Genomic DNA, 14,825 nt, shown 5'->3' with positions numbered 1-14,825 from the left:
GTTTCTGATCAGTAGAATAAATTAATTCATGATACTGACTAATGTGTGTTCCTTTTGTTTTTCAGATAAGTTTGCCAGAACAGCTATGGAATGCAAGCTTCTCCTCTTTGTGGCAGCCACAGTGCTATTTACGGCTGCCGTAGTGGCCGAGGTAGAGAAGTGTGGTGATGAACCAGGCAAGTCAACAATAGAAAACTGTGGTCCCACATTCCACAACAAATGTTTCTGTGGAACAACTTGCTACCTCAACAAATGGTATTATGTTGTTAATTGTACAAACACAGGATTTACGGATACATCAGTTCTTGCTAATCTGCCACCTGAGATAGAGGTAAGAGATTTTTTAAACTGACTGTTTATTTTTATGTCATTAATATCACTGTTATAAAAGATTAATTATGTGTCTGTGCTGTATACTTTGGAATATATTTTTCTGTGCAATTTGTACTTATCATGAAACAGTAACATTCATCATATATAAAAATATGCTCAGAATATTAAAAAGATGGATCTCAACATGCCATTTAAGCTTCACTGGTCCATCTTTCTTCAGTTGCTTTTCTTTTTCTTTGGATGACAATTATCTGTGTTTTTGAGTAATGTTAACTACTGTAACAATATATTTTTCTACCAGTTGAAAATTTCTTACTCAGAGGTTTCTTTAAAATTTATGTTGAAAGCTTTACTTATAATATAATTTATGTTGTTTAATTAACAGTTATGGTGTACAAGAAGCTAATTTCTTAGAATATACAACTTCTAAAGCAAAATGTACTGTCTCTGCATGTGTACAGTAACAGTACCATAAAAAATCAGAACTCCGGATTCATAGAGTTATATTTCCATTCATTGTGTTTATTCAAGAAATTTTAAATTTATGATTACCTTTGTAATAAAGTATTGCATAAATATACCAGTTAAAAATTACACATAATTTAGTATGAGGTCAAATGTTGGACCTGAACACATTTCAAAGTATCACACTTGGTGTTTGACATTGAAAGGTAAACTGAAGCAGTATACATCCTAAAACACTAAATTTTGTGACTCAGTTTCAGTTGAGGGACCATTGTAGTCTTGAGGTATTTATGACTTCTGAACCAAGAAGGCTGATACAATGTCAGGGGTTCTCTCAAGTCCATATCACAGTAAATGGTATTACACCATCAGGAAAGTCAAGTCAATACGTAGTTGTAATCCAGCATCAAATCAACACTTTATGTGGAATTTTACTGTCAGTTTGGGCCATGTGGGCTAAATAGTGATAATTCCATGCTGTGGTCACAATGCAATGCTCCAAACCACATCTCACTGTGTATGGCCCTCGTCTGTCCACTGGTCCCATATATGCATCAGTGTCATAACAGCACGTCCAATTTAACCTGAAATGTGGCTGTATGATGTTATCTATTTCCTGGACCACTTGAACTTCCTCACATACTGACATAGCACCTTTTGCTACTGGCTCTTGCTTTCATGTTTACAGTTTGTTTGCAGGCTCTTCAGTGAGTGAACTTAACATTATAGTGATCCTTCCAGTCACACAAGACTGGGTGGTGCTGCTTCTTTGTGTATGTCAGTTTTCAGCAGTTGTAATCCTTTACTAATGATATGCATTTCTAAGCACACACAGAGATCAGTAGAATAAATTAATTCATGATACTGACTAATGTGTGTTCCTTTTGTTTGTTAGTGTTAATATTCTCTCTCTCTCTCTCTCTCTCTCTCTCTCTCTGGCTGTCTCTCTCTCTCTCTCTCTCTCTCTCTCTCTCTCTCTCTCTCTGGCTCTCTCTCTCCTCTCTCTCTCTCTCTCTCTCTCTCTCTGCCACACACACACACACACACACACACACACACACACACACACAACAAAACCCTAGTCCCTTCTAATGTCATTGTGAAAAAGTCAGTCATATTTGCACAGCCAGTCAGCCCTTATCATTTTTGCAAGGCAAGGGGCATATCCGACAAAACCGAAGCTTTGCATTTTCCATCATTGTAATATTAGCCTCAAAATTTGTTGCTTTGCTTAGGCCAGCCATAAAAAGTTCACTAAATTCTTCATTTAGTATTGAAATACTGTTCTGGGGCACATAATAATTCACAGAATTTAGATTGTCCTGAATTTTCAACCGAAAAATATCAAAATTATCAATACCAAAAACGTTTTGGTTGTCCTTTGAGCACAACACAGTGAATGAAACTGCCTCTGTAAGATTGCAAAACTGGCAGGAAGTCTACATACATCAAGAACTGGAGTATAATGACCATTAGAAGCTGAGAGAGTTATCTATGACTTGTACAATTTAGGCTTTCCTAACAGTTCATAAAAACTTTTATCAAGCAGCAGCCACGTTCACTTGTTCATCAAAGTTATAATCTAATCCAACAATCAAAACCTCATAGTCTACACTTTTGGGGCAGTTGATGGGAAAAAAGTTTACATGCCAGTCTGTATACTGTGACACCTACTGTCACCAAAAATGTTGTTTTCTGTCCGTACCTTGAATATGATGTGGAGTGAAGAGCTTGGTGTCTGTGGTAAATGATGACACAGAATGATTCTTACACATGGCTGGCCTCTTCAACATTTCTGTATTTCTGCTGCTTTCTGACCACTGTTACCAACAGACATTTTATTGCACTCCAGTGACTGTGGCTGTAGGTGTGCAACTTTCCCCTTTGCACATTGACACACCTGGGCCTGCTTCAATTGCCACCTGTGTTACATGTATCGTGCATTCCCTTACATTAATAAAATTTGACAGCCGTGATACTTCTCCCTCTAAAATAATTCATGGACATATACACAGTGTGTCATTATTTCCTTAAAATTTACAAATACATTTGTTTTTACAAAATGTTTCAGACAAGCTTGGCACATGATATCAACTACTACTTGTTGCAACTGTGCAAAATTAGAGACAAGTCCAAGAATACTCTTGTTCCTCCCTATATTCTGACAGGCAGAAAGTTCAAGATAATAAACATAGCTGAATATTTATTAGAAACTCATAGTGTCACTCTAGAGTGACATCGAGACTCAGCTGTGGCACTACTCCAGATGACTCAGGGACATATACTGCATGCTCAGCTCATACTTCTGCCAGCCCTGTGTTACATGCATCATGCATTCCCTTACATCAATAAAATTAGACAACCATGACAGAACTAAATATCTGGTAAAGGCAAATATGTAAAACTGCTATAAAAAAGCAATAGTTACGAAAATATCAAAAAGTGCAAACTAAATACAAAAATAAAAATATGTGCAGTATGTTTCATGGAAGTAACATATGAACACATTATCAAGTATTCATTGTGGTCGTTTAATATAAATTGTCATGCCCCTCTTGCACTGAAAATTTCAACTGGAACAGTTACATTCATAGTCGACATATGAGGTTGCTTGGCTAACATGTGCAAGAAGTACAATTTAAAAAATTATTTATGTTTAAAAAACTAGAATATAAATACTATTCTGAATTTAAAAATTTTATCAGCTACTATTTAGAGTGCAGAAAAAACTTAGATTACTGAGGACAGCATATTTGATCAAATAAAATGAATATTTTATTTAATTACAGTAATTACAGGACATATACAATTAAAAAATAATAAGGAAAACTTTATTTTCGAAGAGACAACATTTTCCCAGTGAAGGGCCATAGAAAGAAAAAGTAGAGTTAAATGACAAATGTTCCGTGTGACACCAGGGTTAATTATCTACATGCCATGTGTAATGAAATAATATGTTCATTTTACTTTATTAGATGTGTGGTCTGTGGTTTTCTAAGTTTCTTAGAATACTTGAAATTGTGTTTATTCAAAAAATAAAACATAAATAACTTTTTACATTGCACTTCTTGCACTTGTAAGCCAAGCATACTCACCCACCCTCTGCAAATATAATTGATCCAGGTTTAAGGTCCAAAGTGCAACCAGCAAGTAATGCAACACATTTTATTTCTGAAAGCTGGTTGATTTTATTCAAGATTCCAATACACCATATTATTTTCGACTCTTTTGGCTAAAAAAATCTATTTTTCAACATAATCTACGTCCAAGTGACAGCCTTAGGTCACCCTACTGGGAAGGCCTGTCTGCCTGCATGGTACATACTGCATCAACAACCTGTCCATCAGCCATGTACTGCTTCCCATAGGAAGCAGTACATCCTTCACTGGGCCAAAGAGATGGAAGTCAGAAAGCAGGGAACCCTATGGGCACAAACCTGTGAGTACTGGTAGACTAGTGTGTCATCATTACTAACAAAGATGTCCAGTTGAGCAGTGAGGTGTTTGATTATGATCCATTGAGCACCTCAAATGAGACTGTCTGCAAGTACCAACATTGCAGGAGTCACAGCTGTGTGCAGCCGGTCAGCACACGTGATATCAGACAGGTTTGCATGACCTTGTTGTGATGAGGATGAGATACCTCACCCAATGACTCACTGTGCTTTTGTTCACTACCAGGTCTCTTGTAGACATTCTGCAATCACCTACAAATGTCTGCAGTGCTCTGGTTTTCTGCCAAAAGAAACTCAATGATAGCTTTCCAATGGAAGGTATTACAGATGCTATTTTGAAGGCTATGTATAATGCTGCCACGTATCAGAACTTCAAGAAACTATAATGGCTGAAGCAGGAATATCCATGATGCTGCACAACCAATTCCATATTTTTTCAACCAAAACTGGCTGAGAAAAAAAGTGTTGCATTACTTACTGAACTATGACACATGAGGAGGAATCACAGTTTATTTTAAGTGATCACAATCAGTACTTTATGACACATTGCTATGTTAGTTACATAACAAGATACCAAGTATATTTTTATATTTCTCTGTAGTCAAGAGTCAAAACTGGTTAACTGTAATTATGTCTGCCAAGTGCAATCAAAAGAAAGTATTTAAAATAACCTGCATCTCCCAGTTTGACAATGTCAAATTTTATTGATTTCTCCCATTATGTTAACAGTAACCTTTTACGTGTTAAGAAATATGAGTTAATGATGAATCCTATTACAATACTTTTTTAAAAATCTTTGCTATTAATCCAGAGCAATGATGGTTACACAAAAATGAACAGTACTCAAGACTTTGTCACAGGAGAATTCTTTATGCACCTCCTTCGTGGGTAAAACACATCCTTGGAGTTCTCCCAATGATTGATTATGTCTGATATTTGCCTACCAATTACTATATGTATGTAGTCATACTATTGTACATGACTCTAGGAGAATATCCTTAGATATTTAACAGTTGTCAAATACTCTAGTGATTTGTTTGTGGAGGTATAATCAAACAATATTGTGTATTTTTGCTTATTCAAATTCATGCCATTACATTTGTTTATGTTGGAGATCAGAGGCCCATCTTCTGTCTAAATTTTGGGTACCTGTTTGTCTTCTTGCATCTTACAACAAATTTCTGATTAAGTAACCTCCTTACATAAATGGTCCAGTCACATTAATGTGACCGCTGCCTATGTTTGATGTCCATGCGCAATAAACACTCACAGACAGCAGGTGGCAGCACTAGTAGTAGAGGGTATATAAAGCATGTTGGGGAACATGGAAAACAGTTTAGTCATTGTCATAATGTGGAAACAAAGTGATTTATCTGAACTCCAAGAGGGCATGCTCATAACTTTTGGACCAGTGATGGAAGAATTTCTGAAGTGGCTAAGTTTGTAAACTATTTGTGTGCCTCTACAGTTAAACTATACTGTTCATAGCTTCAAAGAGCTACTAATGTTGTTTATTAAGTGACTGTGTAAATAGTGACAAGTAATGTGCTTATTACACCTTCTTACAATATAAGAACAGCCTACCCAGCAAGGGCACCACAGAAGTTTGTCCTGTGAAGGGAGAACAATACTCCAAAATTTTCATTTTATACAACAGTTGCTGAAACCACAGGGTGATCTCACAACTATCAGCCAAATAATGCTACAATTAGCTAAATGAGTGGTTTAGCAGAAGCACAGAAAATTGCTTTTAGAAGTGAATTCTGTAATGAATAAAATTTCTGTGCTCCAGATTCCTGGAGGGAAAAGTGACCCATCTTGCCCCACTTTGTGGACTTCTGGTAACAAGTTCTTCTTGTAATAAGTTGTCATTCTGATCACATTTGTGGTCTCATAATTTGGGAGCATGCGTTTTGTGTACTAGAGTGCAGTATAATTTTTTTCATGCTTTATCTTTGCTTCACCATACTTTACTTCTGAAGTGTGTTTGTGTACTAAGATACTTAATATTTAATTTGAAACTGATCATTTTTTAACTGAGTCTCAGGAGGAGCAGGATTCAAATCTCACTGCAGGCATTCTGATTTATGTTTTTCTTGGGTTCTGTAAACTATCTGTGGTGAATTATGAGTTGATACATTGTTGCCACATTGTTTCTCTGGCCTAATCAATCTTAACTAGTGCCCTGCCCTAATCACCTTAATGTTAGTGACATACAAAGCTTTTCTTTATTGAATTATCTATCTATGTACCTCTTATGGACCAAATGTGGGATTAATTCAGTTTGTGGTTAATTCAGTTTTGAACTGTTTTATCTCCTGTTGCACTATTTTTAAATGTAGTCTCTCAATCAACTTTATTATTTTCTTCACTTATTCTTCATCCTCATTATTACATTTAAAAATTGGAAATTACATTGTTGATCTTATATTATTTCCCTGTGTTCTCTTTCTGATAATGAGTCAGAGTATCCCAAACAGAAACTGTATTAATCCATTGATTAATCTACAGAACTCTCTATTGAGAAGAAATCCACAATAAAATTAAAAATTCAGTACCTGCTCTTCATTTACATCTACAGTTCCATTCTGCTCTACATCTACAAATGCACTTTGCATCACACCATCATGTGTGGTTGAGAGAACTTCACGATAATTCTGCTTACCTTCTTCCTCCTTCATTCAAAGACACTATCATAAAGGATGAATTCTTTACTTGTCTGAAACCCTCTTACCTTATCACTACGGCCTGCATGATGCTTATGTAGGTGTATATCATTGGAATATTCTCTAATCATTATCTTATTTGCTTTTAATTAAACTTTCACAACAAGAACAGGGAGTCATCTGCATTTCTGCACTTTCACCTATCCTCTAATTAATTTGCTGATGACTAACTATGGAGGAATTCTTATTCTTGAAGCATTCTGGCTACAAGCATCAAAGCTTTTTTAATGGTCTTCACTAAATGCTTGAATCCAGTGACAACAGACTCTGAGAAGTTATATTCTGTGTCTCATGGATATTAAATCTATAAAAAACAGCAGGTAACATATTCAATAAAATCATTCATTGCACAATGTGCCTTCTTCTTGCCTCTGAATTGTAACACATTCTTAATTCACAGAGTATGGACTGTAAACTGGTACGAGTTCTCAGGTTTAGTCCCTAATCATGAATTATTTTGAGAAACATACAAATGTTACATTTGAAAATTGTAAGAATTTTTCACTAGTAATGTGTGATGTAGGTCTTTCTTTTGGCATAAGGCAGTTGATAACCTAGTGAAATATTATAAAATTTGTATCTGAATTTGCTTCATAATTAAAGTAGAATAAACATTATGTAAAATAAAAAGTTTCTATGATACCAAAGTCCTTAAGGATACAATTAAAAAGAAGGTGTGTGCAACCTTATCATCATCATTGAAATTTTGATGTTTTGCACTGTATTTTGTGGGCTAAATATTTTCAGTTGTTGGGTTTAAGATGAGTTGTCCTATATTACAAGTACACACTCTGTACACAATATTATCAAATGAAATCAATCAAAAATCAGTCAGACAATCATTGTAACTTAAAACAGAATGAAATTGCTTGGCAGCATCAAATGAAGGTCTCTGCCTCTAGAAGCTAGATACATTTTTGTTACTTTCATCTATGATTATATCAGTCAAAATACACAAGTTTCATTAGTTGACATTTCTCCTTCTCTTACCAAACATTTCCTAGATTCCAAAGAATGGAGTGCATAGCTGTTGGAATATGGATAAAACTAATCAATATAATGGTTATCAGACTGTTTATCTGACATTCCTATCCATGTCACTTACCTTGAAATTATTTCTTAAGAATAAGAGGCAATAGATTTTTCCATATTTGTACCATTTCAGTGCACAATATTTCTCATTGAGCCACTTCACTTTCCCCTTATTTTATAAAATGATCACACCCTGTCAAATATTTTAATCTACAGCCAACTTTCAGTTATCCATTATAACTTCCAACAAAATACTGCCACAAGCTTTCTCATGTTTTAACCTAACCGTGACTTAGATTTCATACGGTACATTGGTTTTTAAAAAGGCTAGACACAGCATTAAAAATAAAAGACATTATGTTATCAACACACTGGTGTAATGGTTTACTTGTAAACATTTTAGCAGAAGAAATATGTTTGTGATTTTTGGTTTGCATGATAGAGAAGACAATAATGAACTGGTAATAATAAGAAGACATGGAACTAGAGAACTGAGTAAATGCCAAACCTCTCCAGAGTCTATATGGTGAGATAAAACAATGTTCTTAATTATATTTTGTTTCTGGATACAAAGAAAACACATATTAAATAACTGCCTCTGACAAATAATCAGTTACAGCATCTGTGCTCATTGATTCCATAAAGTATTTCAGAACAGAAACCATCTTTGTGCAAGATCACAAAATCTATTTAGAGTACCTGTAACAAAATGGAACCACATTTATTAACATCTAAAGTTTCCTATACATTTTCATTGCTTTCGTAGATATCAATAAATGACAAGAAATATGATACATTTTACATTTTTAGTAGTTATTTAAATATGCTACTCTCAAATTTAATGGATGACAGTGCAGTTCTGTGGAAGAATACTTGAGTTTATATTGCATGCAGTAAGTGTTCCTTTCAGAAGCAGCCTTTATTACATTGCTCAGTTTAAAATGCAGTCCTGAGCCATCTCTCACACATCCTCCACATTCTCGCACAATCACCTTTTGCAAAACAACAACAAACTGTCATGAGTTCAATCTTCAAGAGCATCTACCTCCATGTCTACAAGAAAATTAAAATTTCAAAACAGCATAGACCTTCCAACAAGAGGTAATTTGTTTTGGGCTTGTTTTCTGCCTAGACAGGAGGTTTAGTTGACAGCGTAACAATAATGAAGAATACAACTGATAGAAAAGTGTTTAATATAATAAAATCTCCAACATCTGACAAGCCCCCTACACTAATTCCAAATACACTAATAGTTACTAATACACTTGAGTTAGTTTTATGATTATTCAAACTGTCCTTTGCCATGGACCTATTCCTGCAGTTGTCTTTAAAAGAAAACAATGAATGCTTCCTTGCTACAAAGCTTATTATAGTCATCTTTTTAGCCTCATGCTATTGCAAAAACAAAATGAGAGACAATTAATAGTAGGCATATACATATACTGTGAAATGAATACCTGTAATTTTTGTTTTGGTGTCTTAATCAATTTCCATCCATATAGATTCTATTACCATGATTTATGAAGTCATACATTGGTTCAAATTACTGGATTGTTGATTTTACACTTATTAATTTAAAGTTATCACTTTATATTTTATTTTAGAAATGCTTTGAAAGTGAAAACAGAAATACATTTGTTGTGCTTGTTTTAATACAGTTTTTTCATTATTTCAGGTACTGGTTTTCAATGGAAATAAAATAAGAGAACTACCATGGAATGTGTTTGGAAGATTAAACAACTACACAAAACTGCAAGTAGTTGACATGTCAAATAATGGACTACAAGTTATTCGTGGGAAATCATATCACCGAGTCAGTAATGTCCAGCTACTCATTCTGAACCATAATGAACTAAATATTTCTTCAGATGGCACTGGGAAAGAAAATTATCACCATCCTCGAATATTTTCTAATTTTGAACATCTTATGGAACTGCATCTTACTGATGCATTTGCTGATAACACACCAGAAGGTCTTGCTGAAGATTTGCATGATATATTTGTCAAAAGCAATTTGACACATCTCATTAAGTTACATCTTGAACAAAACGAAATCCACAGATTTAAGGATCCAAAAGTATTTTGTGATCTCCCTGCACTGATGGACTTGCATCTTGGTGACAATAAACTGAAAGATCTTGATTTTAATATTGAATGTTTACCTAACCTACGTTTCATTGATCTGGAAAAAAATGACATATCAGTACTTGACAGCAAACAGCTTGATAAATTGGATATTTTACCCGCTCGAAACCAAAGCCTGCTTGTCGATCTTGGTGGAAACCCTTTCACATGTGATTGTCGAATAACAGATTTTTACAGATGGTTACAAAACACGCATGTGGCAGTAAGGAATAAAGGATCTCTTCAGTGTCATTCAGGACTGCCAGAGAGTAATGCAGGACAAATTGTTTCTTCACTTCGTCAGATACAGTGTCCCCCAGAAGAAGCAGCAAGTTCACAACATCATGTTATTCCCATACTTGTCAGCTTTCTAGTTTGTTTAATACTTATATTTTGTGGAGTTGTTCTTTATATGAACTGGTTTATGATTAAGAGTCATGTGACACCTATTTTAGACAGCATCTCAAGGAAAGTGCAGTACACATCTATTGGTAAACAAGAGGAGCAGGAAATGGATGTGTGATTTTTTGCCGTTAAAACTGACAAATAACCTTTGTCTGTATTTAAAACTGCAGTAGGTTCTTTTTATTTATTTATTATTTTGTTTGAAGCATAGAGAGCTTATTGTTTTGGATTATGCATTTAAAGTGTTGTCTGCTCTGTCATAGTTGACATGTTTACACATGTGAGTAATTCTTCTCTACTTTCATATGAATGTGTGTTTTTTGACTGATGAAATTCTTGCTGTAGAATATAGAGAATGGCACTGCAGATTATTCTCAATGCTAAACACATTTTCTTTGTACTTAACAGTTATTGCTTTGATTTATTCCTTTCAGTTTAATCAGACAAATTTAAGAATACTTTTGACCCATACAGATACCTGGTTGTACTAACCCATGTGACATTTTGATGTATAAAACTTAACGAGTATAAAAGTAAAACATAACAAATACATAAGAGGTAATGACAATCACAAATTATCTACTTTGTGATGCATAAGAAAAAAGGTTCACAGTGGTGTTTGATGATATGGCTGAAGTTAATGAAAGGCTCAAACAAAAGTACATCATGCAAAAAGTTCTATAATAGAAGGTGCTATGTGTCACAGGTGATATCTCAATGTTAATGAATTATCTTGTTGGGATCAATGTTGACTGTAATAATCTTGTCTCTAAATGTGGCGCCAATACAAAAGCAAAATTTAGTATTGAATGTTCCATGTTACAGCTGCACAACCTGACCTTTGCAAGAATTACCAACAGAAAGTTATTGTTAATATTGCTATTATATTGTACTATTTATGCATAAACACATTTTAGTTAATACACAAAATTACCATCTTCATTGCTGTGCAAGATTTGTGCAGAAGAAGATGATTGTTATCCCATCCAACAGAAATCACTGTGATTATTTTAATTAAGAAAATGTTGACTTGCGGATATTTGGTATTATCGTTTTAGTTAGTAATTTAGTTACACATTCCATTGATTAAATTTTGTGGCAACTTACTTTGATGTGGTGAGTGTTAATAAGCTTACAAATAAGACAAATTTATGAGTAAATTAGCTACATAGTTGATGTTATTTAATTGGATTTCTAATTTTATTTGAAGCAACAACAATGTAGATTAAAACATAACTTATCCACCAGTAGATACTATCCAATCAAATATTTAACTACAGGGTACAAGGAGTTGCCAATGAGAAATGATTTAAACTGTGTTAACTGTATGATAAAATCTTGGGAGGTGGTAAAGTGTTTTTATGGTTACATAATGTACTCTTTTCTGTACAAGAGTAAGGTCAAGTTGTGGATGATGTAGGCTGTTTTTGTCTCTGATGTTATGTTTATGAATGCTAAATTACTTTAGTTATTTTCAAATTGTGACTGGTTCTTCACAACCAGCTTTACAAAAGATGGTTGGTTGGTTGGGGGCGAGACCAAACAGCGAGGTTATTGGTCTACAAAAGATGAAATATGCAACTGTTGTTAGGATGCATAGATTTTTAAACAGTTGCCTTCATGGGATTCAAAGTGGACACCACATATTATCCTTAAATCACATTTGTATACAACATATGCACAACTCAGAAGTAGCATCATGTTCAAGAAGTGTTAGCCTAATAATTCACTCTGGTTGATAAAAAGAACTATCAAGGCATATTGTTAGAGAGATTGCCTAAGATCGTACCCCTTACTTACATGTATTCTATATGTGAAGTTGCGTGTTTTAATGGAGTTGTAAATGAAAAACCAAAAGATATATAATGCATTGTCGTGACCCATATAGCTTGCCATAAGTACAGAACTGTCAAGAACTACTAATTGAGATTCTCACAGACAGTTTGATGTGGCCCTTTGTGATAATAATTGACATACTAAAATGTAGATAAATCACTGGTAGAATGAAAAGCTTCAAATTATATCCTGAAGCAAGTATGTCTGAGTGTGAAGAAGAAGAAATAAAGCAGACTGAAAAATGTATAAAAGCTTTATGAATATTCTTTGTAAATTTTCTAGTAATAAAGACCAATTATTAACTCATACTGAGTAATCTCTGCTGTGCTTACAAAATTATCTCTCTCTCTCTCTCTCTCTCTCTCTCTCTCTCTCTCTCTTTCTGGTCTATGCTACATAATATATATCATATGTTTAAAGAGAAACTGGTAATTCACAATGTACCTCTTTGTGAGTGGGAGCCATACAATAGAAGTAGCAGTATTAAATAACATAAAAACATGGTACTGTTTCTAGGGACTGCAAAAGTTATCACATAACAGAAGATTTATCCAAGCTGACAGCCGGCATGTTGGCTGGTGGAAGTGACTGTAAATGGTAAATGCCGTTTTGGTTGCTTCTGCAAGCCACTGGATCGAAGTGTGAGCTTGGAATGCAAGAACAATAGATGCAACATATTCAATTTCCAAAGTCCCCTTCTTTTTCTGTGTTGATGATGTATATACAGAGTGTTCAAAATTATTTCATATTTTGAAAGTGGTAGTATGGACCAAAACAAGGAAAAAATGTTGAGTAAAAATGGGCTCCAAAATCCATACCTTAAGAGCTGCGGGTTGTTGTTCATCCTCACTACTGTGAAACACACCTCTTCTTCTGAAAGCTTTTTCCTGTTGTGAATTGCCTACAGAATGCAGTAAACTTATGAGAATGCATTATTCTCTTGCTATGAAACACCAGAGCTTCTAAAGTATCAACATGGGTTTAATATGGTGTGAATGTGAACATCAGGCTACATTACAGTACAGGTCAATCTGTTACCACAATATTTATTTTGCATTCACATTCATTGGCTTTGCCAATTCACAATAACAGAGCAATGGGCCTTCATTTGTCCACAACTGCCTCTCAAAATATAGCATACTTTTTTAAATACCTTGTATAGACACAATGATGAGGAAAGGCAGTTGGCAAGATCTCAGACTGCAGTACTTGATCTTTTAAAATATCAGATTCATAAATTCAGACTGGGTGGTTTGCAAAGTTTTCAACAACATAAGTGAAACTGGGAAGTGCACCATGCTTTTGTCCCCAAGTATCAAATAGTCTTATGTCTTTGACTACTTACTTCAGTTCAATTGATTTACTGAAGTCGGGCATCTGGTCATTGTAATGGATTATGCAGATGAAGTCTCCTGCAAAGATTACTTGTTCATAGCATGTACTGACAAGGGAACCTCCCCATCACACCCCCCTCAGATTTAGTTATAAGTTGGCACAGTGGATAGGCCTTGAAAAACTGAACACAGATCGATCGAGAAAACAGGAAGAAGGTGTGTGGAACTATGAAAAAATAAGCAAAATATACAAACTGGGTCGTCCATGTGTAATATAGGCAATATTAAGGGCAGTGTGAGACGAGGAGCGCTGTGGTCCTGTGGTTAGTGTGAATAGCTGCAGAACGAGAGGTTTTTAGTTCAAATCTTCCTTCGACCGAAAATTTTAACTTTTTATTTTCAGTTTATGTGACAAACTCTTATGTTTTCATCACTTTTTTTGGAGTGATTATTACATCCACAAGAAAACCTAAATCGGGCAAGGTAGAAGAATCTTTTTACCCATTCGCCAAGTGTACTAGTTAGGTGGATCGACAACATATTCCTGTAATGTGACGCACATGCTGTCACCAGTGTCGTATAGAATATATCAGACGTGTTTTCCTGTGGAGGAATCGGTTGACCTATGATCTTGCGATCAAATGTTTTCGGTTCCCATTGGAGAGGCACGTCCTTTCGTCAACTAATCGCACGGTTTTGCGGTGCGGTCGCAAAACACAGACACTAAACTTATTACAGTGAACAGAGACGTCAATGAACGAACAGACAGATCATAACTTTACGAAAATAAAGAAAGCAACATTTTCCGTCAAGGGCAGATTTGAACTTAAGACCTCTCGGTCCGCAGCTGTTCACGCTAACCACGGGACCACGGCGCTCCTCACCACATATTGCCCTTAATATTGCCTATATTACACATGGATGACCCAGTTTGTATATTTTGCTTATTTTTTCATAGTTCCACACAATTTCTTCCTGTTTTCTCGATTGATCTGTGTTCAGTTTTTCAAGGCCTATCCACTGTGCCAACTTATAACTAAATCTGAGGGGGGTGCAATGGGGATGTTCCCTTGTGAGCAATGGAAATGTTCTTTCTACAAAATATTTACCATACAC

At 35.0% G+C, this 14,825-nt stretch overlaps 1 protein-coding gene across 3 annotated transcripts in view; it reads left to right on the top strand.

Annotated features, from left to right (window-relative positions):
• Positions 1 to 12,681, top strand: part of LOC124554788 (phospholipase A2 inhibitor beta) — a 145,557-nt gene extending 132,876 nt beyond the window's left edge. For all 3 annotated transcript variants that reach the window (XM_047128437.1, XM_047128435.1, XM_047128436.1), the window contains 2 exons: positions 66 to 331; positions 9,686 to 12,681. In XM_047128437.1, the coding sequence (XP_046984393.1) occupies positions 86 to 331; positions 9,686 to 10,657 (1,218 nt within the window). In that variant the 5' untranslated portion in view covers positions 66 to 85 and the 3' untranslated portion in view covers positions 10,658 to 12,681. The remainder of the gene's footprint in view (positions 1 to 65; positions 332 to 9,685) is intronic.
• Positions 12,682 to 14,825: the final 2,144 nt, after the last annotated feature.

Source organism: Schistocerca americana, chromosome X (genome assembly GCF_021461395.2).
Source record: "Schistocerca americana isolate TAMUIC-IGC-003095 chromosome X, iqSchAmer2.1, whole genome shotgun sequence".
Taxonomy (NCBI): domain Eukaryota; kingdom Metazoa; phylum Arthropoda; class Insecta; order Orthoptera; family Acrididae; genus Schistocerca; species Schistocerca americana.
Note: the sequence above shows the minus strand (reverse complement) of the source record. Positions and strands in the feature narration are given on the sequence as shown.